Source organism: Bombus fervidus, chromosome 6, assembly GCF_041682495.2.
Source record: "Bombus fervidus isolate BK054 chromosome 6, iyBomFerv1, whole genome shotgun sequence".
Lineage (NCBI taxonomy): Eukaryota > Metazoa > Arthropoda > Insecta > Hymenoptera > Apidae > Bombus > Bombus fervidus.
Window position 1 is genome coordinate 11487904 of NC_091522.1, and position 13771 is coordinate 11501674.

The 13771-nt window shown below is 27.7% G+C and overlaps 5 protein-coding genes across 9 annotated transcripts in view; 3 read left to right on the forward strand and 2 right to left on the reverse strand.

The window, feature by feature from the left end:
• LOC139987918 (cytochrome c oxidase assembly factor 3, mitochondrial-like) overlaps positions 1–347 on the forward strand; it is a 159075-nt gene extending 158728 nt beyond the window's left edge. For 3 of the 4 annotated variants that reach the window (XM_074111757.1, XM_074111758.1, XM_074111759.1), the window contains one exon: positions 14–347. In XM_074111757.1, the coding sequence (XP_073967858.1) occupies positions 14–306 (293 nt within the window). In that variant the 3' untranslated portion in view covers positions 307–347. The remainder of the gene's footprint in view (positions 1–13) is intronic. The other variant, XM_074111756.1, reaches the window with a different exon arrangement.
• Mttfb1 (mitochondrial transcription factor B1) lies at positions 300–1668 on the forward strand. Its single transcript, XM_072004729.1, has 3 exons — positions 300–991; positions 1080–1233; positions 1385–1668. Exons 1-3 carry the CDS (start codon positions 361–363, stop codon positions 1623–1625), a joined length of 1026 nt encoding a protein of 341 aa, XP_071860830.1. The 5' UTR covers positions 300–360; the 3' UTR covers positions 1626–1668.
• A 517-nt stretch (positions 1669–2185) lies between these two features.
• LOC139987910 (zinc finger CCCH domain-containing protein 15 homolog) lies at positions 2186–4256 on the reverse strand. Its single transcript, XM_072004727.2, has 7 exons — positions 4061–4256; positions 3734–3941; positions 3320–3558; positions 3044–3247; positions 2750–2924; positions 2471–2668; positions 2186–2401 (listed from the first exon to the last, which is right to left on the reverse strand). Exons 1-7 carry the CDS (start codon positions 4127–4129, stop codon positions 2292–2294), a joined length of 1203 nt encoding a protein of 400 aa, XP_071860828.1. The 5' UTR covers positions 4130–4256; the 3' UTR covers positions 2186–2291.
• Positions 4257–4769: 513 nt separating this feature from the next.
• Positions 4770–8104, forward strand: Eif3e (eukaryotic translation initiation factor 3 subunit E). Of its 2 annotated transcripts, none has more exons than XM_072005822.1 (9): positions 4770–4970; positions 5039–5155; positions 5229–5390; positions 5549–5671; positions 5759–5991; positions 6084–6201; positions 6720–6931; positions 7017–7280; positions 7748–8104. In XM_072005822.1, the coding sequence occupies exons 1-8, from the start codon at positions 4881–4883 to the stop codon at positions 7273–7275; spliced, it is 1314 nt and encodes a 437-aa protein (XP_071861923.1). In that variant the 5' UTR covers positions 4770–4880; the 3' UTR covers positions 7276–7280; positions 7748–8104. The 2 variants fall into 2 exon arrangements, with proteins under 2 accessions (XP_071861923.1, XP_071861921.1); XM_072005820.1 differs by having other exon boundaries at positions 7017–7254.
• A 157-nt stretch (positions 8105–8261) lies between these two features.
• Positions 8262–13002, reverse strand: Armi (probable RNA helicase armitage). Its single transcript, XM_072005801.1, has 6 exons — positions 12181–13002; positions 11140–12019; positions 10137–10993; positions 9294–9863; positions 8971–9216; positions 8262–8895 (listed from the first exon to the last, which is right to left on the reverse strand). The coding sequence occupies exons 1-6, from the start codon at positions 13000–13002 to the stop codon at positions 8533–8535; spliced, it is 3738 nt and encodes a 1245-aa protein (XP_071861902.1). The 3' UTR covers positions 8262–8532.
• Positions 13003–13771: the final 769 nt, after the last annotated feature.

The window sequence follows — 13771 nt, forward strand, 5'->3', positions numbered from 1 at the left end:
AGTTTTGTTACAGGTGAGAAAGATAGTGACTTGATGCCAAAATTAGATCTTGTAAGAGATAAAAATAAATTAAAATATAGTGATATAATATATATGAAACAAGCAGAAGAAGCAGCTATTCAAAGAGCATCCCAATATGCAAAAAGACGTAACAAGTGTGCGAAAGCAGGTTTTGCTCTAGCTGGTTTATCTTTAGGAATTTATCTATATACCATATATGCTGTAAAACAGGAAACATTTTTAAATGATCTATATGAACCTGAAAAAATAATTGAAAAACCTAGTTCAAAAGCTAACGTCGCTTAAAATTATTTGTATTTGTACCTACATATTATCTAAATACAAATAAAAAAAAGAACAATGGCAACTCTAAGGTTACCACCTTTACCAAGTATGAAAGATTTGTTAAAAATGTATAGATTGCATGCAATGAGACAGCTTTCTCAAAACTTTATCTTAGATCAAAATTTGTCAGATAAAATAATAAGAAAAACAGGAAATCTCTCTGATTGTCATGTATTAGAAGTTGGTCCTGGTCCTGGTGGATTAACTCGATCTATTTTAAAGTATCAACCAAGGAAAGTAATTGTTGTGGAAAAAGACAAAAGATTTAAGCCAACATTAGAAATGTTGGCAGATGCTTTTGCAGCGGTTAATGGTAACATGGAAATTATTTTTGATGACATAATGAGATTTGACGTGGCTACTGTTCTTCCACCAACTGAAGCTAAAGCTTGGACAGATATAGGTCCAAGGATTAGATTAATTGGTAATTTACCATTTAATATATCAACACCTTTGATAATAAAGTGGCTACGTGCAGTTTGTGAAAAAACTGGTGCTTGGAAATTTGGAAGAACTAAAATGACATTAACATTTCAAAAAGAAGTTGCTGAACGATTAATATCTGAACCATCAGATTTACAAAGATGTAGATTATCTGTAATGGCACAAGCTTGGACAAAACCAGTATTACATTTTATTATACCAGGTATATTATTTCAGATCTTTTTAGATTGTTTAACTTTTATATTTTTTGTTCATAAAAAACTTAATACATTTATTTTTGCTAAATATAGGTAGTTCCTTTGTTCCTAAACCAGATGTTGATGTTGGTGTTGTAACATTTATACCTTTAACTGTTCCACGTACAAAACACGAATTTACAATTTTTGAGAAAGTTACACGACACATTTTTAGTTTTCGTCAAAAATACAGTGTACGAGGTATTGAGTAAGTAAAGATCACAGGAAAATATTTTTACATTCAACATTTATCCTCTATATATTATCATATTTTAAATTGATAAAAAATAGTTATAAAAGTAATGAAAAGAATTATAGAATTCAGTAATACAAGTTTGAAATTTCTATATACATTTCAGAACATTATTTCCTCTAGAACATAGGAAAGAATTGGGACAAATGATGTATAAACTTTCTGATTTGGACCCACAAACAAGACCAATGCAACTTACAGTAGAGGATATTGATAAACTTGTTAGTGCATATAAATATTTATTAGAAAAGCACCCAGAATTAAGTTTTTATGAATATCGTGCATCACGCCACATAGTACCATTATCTGATACAAAGAATATAGAAGTCGTGGAATGTACAGACTAAAATTTGTCTTGAAATCTTATAAAATAAACATAAATAACAATAATTTTATTTTTGCTATACTTTTTTGTGTTTACTTTTATTCACATATATCATGAATGTTTTAATAAATCAAAAGAATTTATAAATTATTTAATATTTATACTTCTGTTAATAATTATACATGTAAATATTTTCGAGAATATGATTCGTTCCATTTGCCAGTCTCGTTATCACATTAAATTTCAATTTTACCAGGTTAACCTATCAATTTTAACTCCGCAATTACGTTATTAAAAGTAATTTAACAACTATTATTTTAAATACTTCCACGATTGTAACAATTATATATCTTTTCCAACTTATATCTTTTTCTCATAGAAACACTAAATAACTTATGAATGCAATAATAAAGAATTCGATTATATTTTTTATCGTAAAAAATTAAAAATCATAATTACATTAAAATACATTAATTTCAATTTCAAGTAATTTGCACGAGACCAGCTCTTTACATTACATTGTGTGTATGTATATTGCTTGAAAATAGAGTATAAGATGTAAGAAATAATATACAAGATACATTACATTTTGAACTAGTAAATGTATGTATAATATTTTAATAATACATATATTGTAAAGATACAGAAGACACTGAGTAAAAGGAAGAATTTGAACATGATATTTGAATCACTCTTCTAAATCTAAATCTTCTAATTCTTCTTCTAAGCCTTCTAAATCTTCCTCTTTAAATAGGTTTTCATTAATTGCTAATGCAGCTGCACCTTCACCAACGGTAACTGCCATAATAATATAAGCTATTAATCTCAAAATATTATTTTAAAACATTGAATATATTTTCTACAAACCAGTGGAGCCGCTTTCGTTATTTATATCTTTATTATTTTTCAACCGATCTGCACCAGCTACAGTTATTCCAGAAGTATCAATTTCACTAGCTTCAAGTGCGAGTCTGTCCATGTCAAGTTCTCTATATTCTACTTTCTCTTCAGTCTCATCTTCCTCGCGTACATAACTAGATATTGCTTCATCTCCATCATCAATGCCTAAAAATATTTTCAAAGTAAATTTTATACATGTGTTAAGAGCATAAAATATGTAAGATATAAAACAATAAAGAAAAATACCATCTCCAGCTGCAAGCTCAGGATTAAAGTAGAACATTTCTCTGCCAGAAATACCAACTTGACGTCCAGCTTTGTAATCGTTTCGTCTTTTTTCTTCATCTTTCAGTGCTTGCTCTTTCTTTTCTTTTAGTTTTCTCTTCTTCCATGCCAAAAATGTCTCTAATGTTATTTTAGTCTGCCAAAAAATGTCAAACAAATTTCAAGAAAATATATTAAATACTAAAAATATTTATGAAATATAAATATAAAAGTTTATATTATATTGTTTTACAGATTATTAAAATATATTCATACTTGATTTGGTCCCAAATTAGCTCTTTCTGTTTCAATTAAATCTTCTAAAGAAATTTCATCTTTTTTATCTTCTTTCTTTTTATCTTTCTTAAGGACAAAACCTGGTGGTAATGCGTGCCTGTAGATACATTTTTGCCCCGATGGACATTCCCAAAACCAACCATATTTTGATTTTTCAACTGCTTCTAGGAAATGTTTACAAATCTAAAATTAAACATTATTTACTCTGTTGTTTTTCAAAAAACTAGTAGCAAAATATTATGAAGTTGAGCTTACAATATCTGTAGTTGGACGATTACCACTGCCATGCTTCTTCTCAACAACTTCTTTCAATTTATCTTCATCCCATTTATCCATAGTATCAGTTTCTTTATCATCATCTCTCATATCACAGTATAATGAACGTTTTTCTGCTTTTCTTTCTATACTTAAATCATGAGAAAATTTGCATTTATCACCTTTTGTACATTGTCCTTGTTTAAAGAATGCACATACTACTGATTTAGGATCAGTTCCTGCAAAAAAGTAAATAATTATTATTTTGAGCCCAATATGTTTTTTCAAAATAAAAATAATAAAACGATAAAATATCTGTGAAAATTAGAACTTATGCTAATATATTCAATTAATTCTTGATAATTGTATTATATCTTTTAACTAAGTGCTGCGATAACCTTACTCAGTTAATACCTTTATCTATCTTTTGTGTTTGCACAGGTTTAAATATGAGAGCTAATTCTTTCTGCTCCTTTAATTTTTTTTCTTTTTCAAGTTTTTTAATATTAGGATCTTCTAATTTCCGTGAATTAACACCACCTGATTTTACCTGCTTCTCTACTTGCTGAATAAATTTCTGTTGTTTGGCACCTTTCTTGTTCTTTATACCAAAAGTCTTATCCTAGAAGAAAAATTAATATTTAAGTGAAAAAATATGAAGAGTAAGAAATCTCAGTACATATACATGTTTAAAATAAAGAATATGGTATTTTGAGGTTATAAATGTTCGTATTTAAATACCTCAATAACTTTTTCTTTCTTCTTCTGCTCCGCCTTCTTACTGGGAGCAGGTGCCTTTTTGGGTGGCATTTCATTCGCTTTTTTGTATTTACTGATGGCAAATATAGAAAATCTAATAACAGAAGATACAAATGTACAGAAATTTACTTCTGAACCATGGAACAATTCATATACTTATACATTTATAAATGTACATGTAGTAGTAACACGAAACGGACCATAAAATACATATTCTGTATATAAGAAAGTGTGAACGATAATAAACGGACTGGACACATTAAACTTTTTTATTCAAAAAGTTCTCTTATATAAATATATTTATCCATAAATTTTATTTTAGAAATATTCATTTTAATTCGAAATTTCGACCTCATCAAACATAAGTAGTAATTATAATACATTATTATTTAATTATTATTTATAAAAATATAAAGCGTTAATATACTATAGTATTAGACTCATAATAAAATTTTATAATAAAACTATGTTAAAAATGTATCTATAAATGCTATTATTGTATCTGACTCCACTTACCTTTTGATCTATAAATCTAATAGAATATTAAATATTCCTTTACTTATCTATTTAACATTTATGTTAGAAATATTATATTAACATAAAATAATTAAAGATATATGATATGTTATAATACATCATTTGACAAATCATAGTACGTATAACACAATCCATTTGTTGGGTTAAATCTTTCCGCTCAGTATATTCTATGTTCTTCGGCGTTAACGTGGAGCGTGTTCAATTTCTTTCTTACCCGTAGATTGTGGTTAGAATCGCTTTAATTCGATTTTCCTTAAGAAACGGAATGGCGAAATTCGATTTAACATCACGTATAGGTCAATATCTTGACCGGCATTTAGTTTTTCCACTTTTGGAATTCCTATCTGCAAAACAGGTATAATAAAAAAAAAAAGAATATTTTTGCTTTAGACAGTTTGGTTATAATACACTTGTGCTTCTTAGATTTACGATGAGGACGAATTACTTCAAGCTAAGCTCGATATTCTTAGCAAAACAAATATGATAGATTATACAATTGACATTCGGAAACAGCTTTACCCTAACTTGGAAGTGCCAGAGGTACAAATAAATTTAATAAGTGATAATTATATGTTTATAAATAACAAGCATGATTGAGAACTTCAAATTGTAGGAATTGAAAGCTCGTCGTGCAGATGTACTACAAGAACTTGGTATTTTACAAAATAATGTGTCTGTTGTTGTGCAACTTATGAATAATGAAGAAGTTATGAAGAAAATGGAAAATATGCGAGATTCTAAAGCATTGAACAATTATCTTACTCAAGAATCTGAGGTAACCACATATGGTATCTTATTTTTGTATAAATCTAACAAATTAACATAAAAAATATTAAAAAACATTTTTCTATCAAGTTGTTATGTATAGTATTTATGTATCTCTTATATATTTTATCAAATTTATTTTAATTTACATATATTACCTTTTTATAGTTTAGAGTGGAAATGATGGATAGTTTCGTGAAACTAGCAAAATATCGTTATGAATGTGGCAATTATTCTGTTTCTACATCATATTTATATTTTTATATGCTTATAATGCCACCAAGTGATAAGGTACTGATATAATAGTTATATGTTTGATACAAATAGATTAATTTATATTATTTTTAAGATAATGAAGCAGACATTTGTAATTTTTAGAATTATTTAAATGTACTTTGGGGCAAACTGGCATCAGAAATTCTAGTGCAAAATTGGGAAACTGCATTAGAAGATGTAAACAAATTAAGAGAATACATTGATAGCAATGTCATAGGAAATTCTCTTCAAGTATTACAACAAAGAACATGGCTTATTCATTGGAGTTTATTTGTATTTTTTAATCATGTGAAAGGCAGAGATTTAATCGTAGAAATGTTTCTTTATAGACCACAGTATGTGAATATTTTTATAAATATTATATTACTAACATAATGTACTAAGTATGATAAAGCATATAAAATTATGCGGATTTGTTGTTTTACAGTTATCTAAATGCAATTCAGACAATGTGTCCTCATATATTGAGATATTTAGCAGCTGCTGTCATCGTTAATCGTTCCAGGCGATCAATCTTAAAAGATCTTGTAAAAGTAATACAGCAGGTTTGTAGTAATTCCTTATTAAAATAGTTGGTAAATATCCACAAAAAAGGAGCCATTTCCGATTTTGCTGATTTTGAAATATGTTGTAAAGCTCAACATTTCTAACAACTTTTCCTTATATATATAACCAGCAGTTTGTTTCGGTTTTCGATTTATATGCAAAAATATCCAGTTGCTCTGCCCTACTTTTCAAGCTGGTTTGGGTTAGTACATAGTAATATTAATTCGGTTGCTCAATATTATTTATATTTATTCCCGGCGAACGGATTGATATTACTACATAGTAATCCAACTCAGCTTAAAAAACAAAGCCGAGCGACCGGATATTTTTGCATATAACTCGAATACTAAGGCTGATCGCCGGTTACATGCATAAGAAAAAATTATTAAAGATGCTAAGATTTACAATATATTTCAGAATTATCGAAATTATAAATGGCTCTCTTTTCGTGAATATTTACCAAATATTTTTAAGTTACACATAATCTTAAGACTTATTAATTGTTTATTCTTTACAGGAATCTTATACGTATCGTGACCCCATCACAGAATTTCTAGAACATTTATATGTCAATTTTGATTTTGATGGAGCAAGACAAAAACTACAAGAATGTCAAACAGTTGTATTTAATGACTTTTTCTTAATTGCGTTACTGAGTGAATTTGTCGAGAACGCACGTTTAATGATCTTCGAAACATTTTGTAGAATACATCAATGTATAAGTATTGGGTATATAATAATTTTGTTTTTAATTATGTACATTGAAATATTGGAATATATTTTCATAATTCGTTAATACATTTTTATATTACAGAATGCTTGCAGAAAAGCTTAATATGAAAGCAGATGTAGCAGAATGTTGGATCGTTAATCTAATTCGTAACGCACGACTAGATGCCAAAATAGACAGCAAATTAGGGCATGTTGTAATGGGTGGACAGCCCGCATCTCCATATCAACAATTAGTGGAGAAAATTGAAACTTTAAGTGTTCGTAGTGAAGCATTAGAAAATTTAATTGAACGGAAATTAAAAGCTAAGAATCAAGACCCTGTAAGTATAGTGTGGAACTAACTAAGGTCAGTATCATTCACAATCATTTTTCATACATCAGTATTTTTTCGCTCTTTTCAGTCACCTGATTAACTCAAAATGATTATGATTCTCTCCATCAAGAAATCACACTTTACATATAAATATTCTTATATATTCATTCATTTTTTACTAAATTTTTTTAATTATTACATAATTGCTTTCTTAACAATTACATTATCATATAATATACACTTCACTTTCATATAATGAGAATAAAAGGAGAGGCATATTATACTAATACTTGTTCATTAATTTTTTTCAAATTAAGCTATTATACTAAGAATTACATTGTAATTGAATCGTATCCTATACAATATCCAAGGTATTATCCATTCATCAAATCATTCATATATGCATAGATCAAAAGTGCAAAAGAATTTTCTCTCTCTAAATGTAATTTGTTTTTTTTTTTTCTTGTACACATTATAGCAAACTGTTTTATTTTTTACAGTACCAAATCTCGTGGAATCTGGACTTATGACATCATGATGCAATATGCAGGGATATTGTTTAAAAACATCCAATTGTTTAATTCAACCCCAATCTAAAAGCGAAACACGCGGAGTGAAATAATTCAATTCTATGCATGTAAGACGAAGCCAGACTTCTAACGTAAAACGAATATATTTTTATTCATACATTTTTCTTAAAAAAATTAAATTGAATGAATAAAAATATATTTGTACGAACATTGTATAAATATACGTGTGTACATTACAACATAAAAACTATTGTACTGTTTGTAATATGTATCGACACATTTCATTATAAGAAACGTGTTAAAAAGAAGTATAATTCAGTAATTTTTTTTTAATGTATCTCATTTCAAGTACCTTTAAGTCAGCTCTCTAACAAAAGATTTTTATTTAACTTAAAAAATAAATATATTGTTTTGATCCATACAATGATATAAAGAAATTAACAATCAAACTTATCAAAATAAATGGAAGTTAAAAAATATAAACTTATCATTTTAAACAATTTTAATATTAGAGATAGATATTTTACATTAAAAATTTCCATTAATGTATACGAAAATAATATAGTTTTCAACATACATATTCTAATAATATTGACAGTATCATTTATTTCTTTGTAAAAACATGTATAGACATAAAATACTGTATGTTAGAGAAAATGTAATTTTATGATTGAATAACAGATATTTCGGTAAATTAAAAGACTCGATATTAATGAATATTGTCATGAATAATAAGTTGCTAATTTTATCAGTAGCTAATCATTTGTTTCTATCCAAGAATGTTCTATATCTTCGGGAAAACCGAAACTACAACCAGTATAAGAATCATGATTGATGCAATATATTAAAACACTCCTCCAATAAGGATCATGGGCTAAAAGTGTAGGATTTCCTAAAATGATAACCAAAGCACGACCTCGTGTAATTGCAACATTAAGTCTTCGAGGACATGCAACAAATCCAAGAGAGTGTTTAATATCTTCATTTATAAAATTAATTGAAGAGCGCACAGTTGAAATGATGATAACATTACGCTCTTGACCCTGAAATCCTTCAACACTACTAATTTTTGGTAATTCCACATCTAATTCCATGAGTAATTCACGAATTTGAAGAACCTGTTAAGTAATTAATGAATAAAGTATAAAATAATTTTATAGATGTTTTTGACAAATTATGTTCAATTATATTACCTGTTTTTGATAAGGAGTTATAATTCCAATATCATCAGGTGTAATACCGCATTTATATAACTTTAGTAGATAAAGATATACTTGAGTTGCTTCTTCAGGATTATACCAGCTTGGATTGTCATCATCTTTACAATTTTCGCCATTTACACCATGAAAAATTATAGCTGGTGGTGTATCCTTTCTCTTTGGCAATTCAGTAGCTAACATTTGTAAAAGTCTGGCTTCTTTGCTTGTTTTAGAGGATATCTAAAAACATTATTTTTCTTAATTACAATAATATAAACCTAAGAAATGAGTCATCGATAATATAGAGATAAATGTACCTGTGCTTTTAATTCAGAATCATAAAATAATGAACTTGATAATTCTAGTATTTCTGGTAAACTTCTATAATTTATAACAAGCTTTGTAACAAGTCGAGGATCGTAACATGTTTCAAAGCCATTGGGATCTTTCTGATAAGGAAAATGACGTAGCAATCGTGATAAAAATGATTCGTTTAAACTAAAATTCTTCGCTATTTCACTTTGTACAACTGGACCAAGTTGTAGTGGATCGCCTGCGAGAATAACTTGCCCATAGTCACAATGAATAAAACTAAGTGGAATCATAATTTCTGGTTCTGTTGCTTGACCAGCCTCATCAACTAATATATGTGAAAAATGTCCATGAGAAAAGCCTATGTTATTTAATATTCCTAGTGCAGTACAGGTACCAATAGTAATTCTATGACGTCCAAGTATACTCATAGTACAATTTAATTTTAGTCCTACTCCATTATACTTTGGTGTTTCAATTGTTGTTTCATCTGCTAATTCTGCAGTAGCACAATATGGCAATAATTTACTAGGTATAGAATCACTACCCAAACAATGATAAGCTATGAGTCGTACCTAAAAAAAAAGAAAAGTATTTAAATTAAATTTAAAAAGTTTATAATTTATACTTTTATTGCAATTTTCAAGTAAAATAGTATGTGTAAACAGAATTAATATAAAATGGATACTTATAATGAAAAAAATGAAAAATCAATACAATATCAATGTTAATTATCTTCAAATTTATTTGTGAAACTATTTTCGTCCTGTTATTGTTATTTATTAAAAGTTCAAATTAAATCCACGTAAAATTATAGTAGAGTGGGATTATGTAAATTTAATATATACCATATCACCAGGTTTAAGTATACCACTATCGAGAAGTCTTTCTGCTATAAGAGTTGCTGAACTATTAGATGGTGTTGCAACTAATAATCGACTTTCAGGTATAGTTGACAAGATTTGCAGAATTGTTTCACAAAGAGTAATGGTTTTTCCTGTACCAGGTGGTCCAAATATTACATAAGGCAATGGTCGTGCATATCCTTTTAAAATGTTTCTTACAGCTTCTTTTTGATAATGATTCAAATTTTTATTAAACCAAAGCAACTTTCGTTTTCGTACTTGTGAAATAACTGGTTGTAATTCACTACTATAGGAAGAAATTGATGTCTCTTTTGAATTTTGTATTGCTGTATTTATTGAATCTTTCGTAACATTTACTTCACTCTTTATTTCAATACATTGTTTGTTTTTTACATCAGGTTCTATTGTAATTTCTCTATTTTGTTCAATAGGTTCAACATTAAATAATCGTTGTACAACTGACATTTTTGTAAATGATTTTGACATATTACTAGATTTATTACTTGTAGATGTAGTACTAGTGGAAGAAGATTCTGATGATATAGAATCAGTTCGTGGACGAGTTAGTAACTTAGAAATTGACTTATCTTTTGTTTCAAGTTCTTCAAGATCTAACTGAGATTCTTTTTCAATTACATGAGTGGGAAACAAAAAGTTCTGACCAAGACGATTTATAGCCATATCAATTGCATTATGACAACGTTGTATGGCTGATCGTGAACATTTAAATGTTACTTGACAATCTTCATAATTATATTTTTGATGAAATTGGTAATTGAATTTCAAAAAAATTTCCAAGTTTGTAACTTTGTGAATAAATCCTTCATATTTTAATTTTCCTATTTCAAACACCATTAAAATTTATAAATAAAAAAAGTATAAAACAATTAAAATAAATAATAATAATTATTGATTAATATAAACATCAGATATATTATGGTATAAAATTTCATAATGTAATTTCATTTTAAATTTTATAACATACCTTGAGAACTATCCCACTTGAAAGATACTATGGCCCTATCACCAACAAGGAGAGAAGGACGTTTCTCTGCAAGCCCTGGCACTTCCATAACCAAATATTCTCCACAGTGTCTCATTACTGTGCTATTTATATTGTATTGTTGCATATTTATTATTTGAGCAATTTCTTCCAGATATAATAAAGAATGAAACCGATCTCTATATGATTGAAAAGAAAGTCTATTTGACAAACAAGGTATAGCATTTTCTATATCATATTTCCACTCAGTTTGTGATTTTCTTTCATTTATGTACTTTGATATTACATCCCAATAAAGCTTAGGAATTTTGTATATCATGCTTCGCACTTTAATAAATGATGGTGGTTTACATGGACGAATACCTGGAATGTATGTAGCTTCATTCCATTCATCTTGGTCTGGTACATAATTAGTTTTAGAACTACTACTTTTAGAATTTGACTTGTTTTGTATAGTTTTAGGTTTAACAGTAATGTTAAAAAATCGTCCAATTTCAAAATCTTTGAACTTAAAGATAAATAATTCTTTGCTTATACCAATAAATTTTGCTGTACATTTAAATATATAAGTTAATTTATCAGAAGGATTTAATACTGAAACTGTATTAGGAGTAATTGGTTGAATTAATATTAGTTGAGAGTGGCTTTTTTTTATCATGAAACAACCTTTACGCAATACATGAGTAGTATTACCTACATTTTCTATAGTAATTGTTAAATTTTTTTCCTCTTGTACATTTAAATCAATATTTATATTATCACTTATAACAATACCGCATTTATTTTTTACAAGTTCATTTAAATCTTTTTTTAATTTATATGAAGTATTACTTAATGTTGGTAAATTAGCTTCTTTAGGGACCTAAAAAAATTAATTTTTAGTAAAATTACATTTTACTAGACTTTTTATTATAAGTAATCTTTCTTGTTGTCATTAAGTAAAATTGATTGAAAATACAATTTAATGTATTCTCAAAAATTAATTGTAAAACAATTATTTTCTGTTTCAAATGTTAAACTTGCCTGAAATACTGGAACCACAGTCAATGATCTCCATGTATAAAGTCCTTGGTCACTCTCAATACTATCACTTATTACTTTATCACCAACACAAGGAATGTAGCCAGCTTCACATATGTTTCTATTAAATACAACACTGTTTTCAATAACACCAACTCCTTTAATTGGATCAAAACTAGTTACAGTTCCAATATTTAACTTTGATCGTAGAGGTTGTATTTTTTTTATCTCTAAAATTTCTCCATTTAAATTGTAAGAAATTTCATCGATTTCTACTTCTGACTCTAATTGTAACCAGTCTCCAATTACAGGGATAAAATCAGATTGTACTTTATTCAAGTCAACAGTGATGTTGTCAGGTTCTACAACTAATAGTCGATTCTTACGTTCTGTAACTTTTCCAATTACACATCTTGTTAATGTTTCTGGTTTGGTACTATCAATCTCAGAATGTTCTACTTCATTATCCCATGATTCATTTGATATAAAAATCTCTTTTATTTTATGTTGCTTTTCTAGATTGTCTTGCTCTGGTGAGAGCAAATAAGAAACTTTATCACCTACTTTTAAATTACTTATTGAAGTATTTTTTATATCATAAACATAAAAGTCATCAACTACTATGTAATCTGTGGCAATAAAAGTAATACTTCCTGTTTTGTAATAACTTGCATCTGTATTAAAACTTTCATCTTCTTTTATTTCTTTTCTATACACATTTTCAATGCGAGCTATAACATTGTTTATTTCTTCATCTGGTTCGTCTTTAATGGATGACCTATGTCCTATAGCATACTTTAGAAGGGTACATATAAATGAAAACATATTTAATTTCTATTATATCTATCCATGTACCTATGAAAATTTATTTTTGTCATTAAAATTCACGTAAACATTGTATATAAAAAGATATTTGCAACTTAAAAACTTCGAATAATTAAGATATACCGATCAATTGACTGGTATCTCCACTCTGTTGCCTTAATGTAATCCAATTCTTTCCTTAATGATTGAACGCGTTTTAAGTGTAACTCTCGAAGTAGACGATCCTGTTGCTTTTGCTCCTGTAACTCGGATTTCATTTGATTCAAAATTTTCGAAGTTTGATTCCCAACAGAGGTTAGTTCCGAATCCTGAGATTCCGAAGCTCTTTGTCCCGGTGAATGGCTCAAACTTCCAGATGACAAAGTAGAGGAATTCATAATTTTATGAATAACTTGTTATGAGTAACGTTTCAAAATCACACATACTGTTTAGTAATTTTCAAATTGTATATATATAGTTTCCTCTTTTCTAAAATGGTACCACTCGTTTACAGCAAATGTAGCAAACGCCGTTTACTGTATAAATGTATCAGAATATATATATACACAGAATTTTAGCGGAATATATCAGTCTATAATCTATATGTATATTGAAACCAAACAAAACTATGTACTTATAATATTAATATTAACTGACCCTATTTTAATTGTAAATTATATTTAGAAGATACAAATTTTGTTTACAAGACATGATGAAAATGATAAATTTCCAACCAGTTAAGATAAAAATATTTTGTTTATATACATTATTAATAATGATTTTTAACATA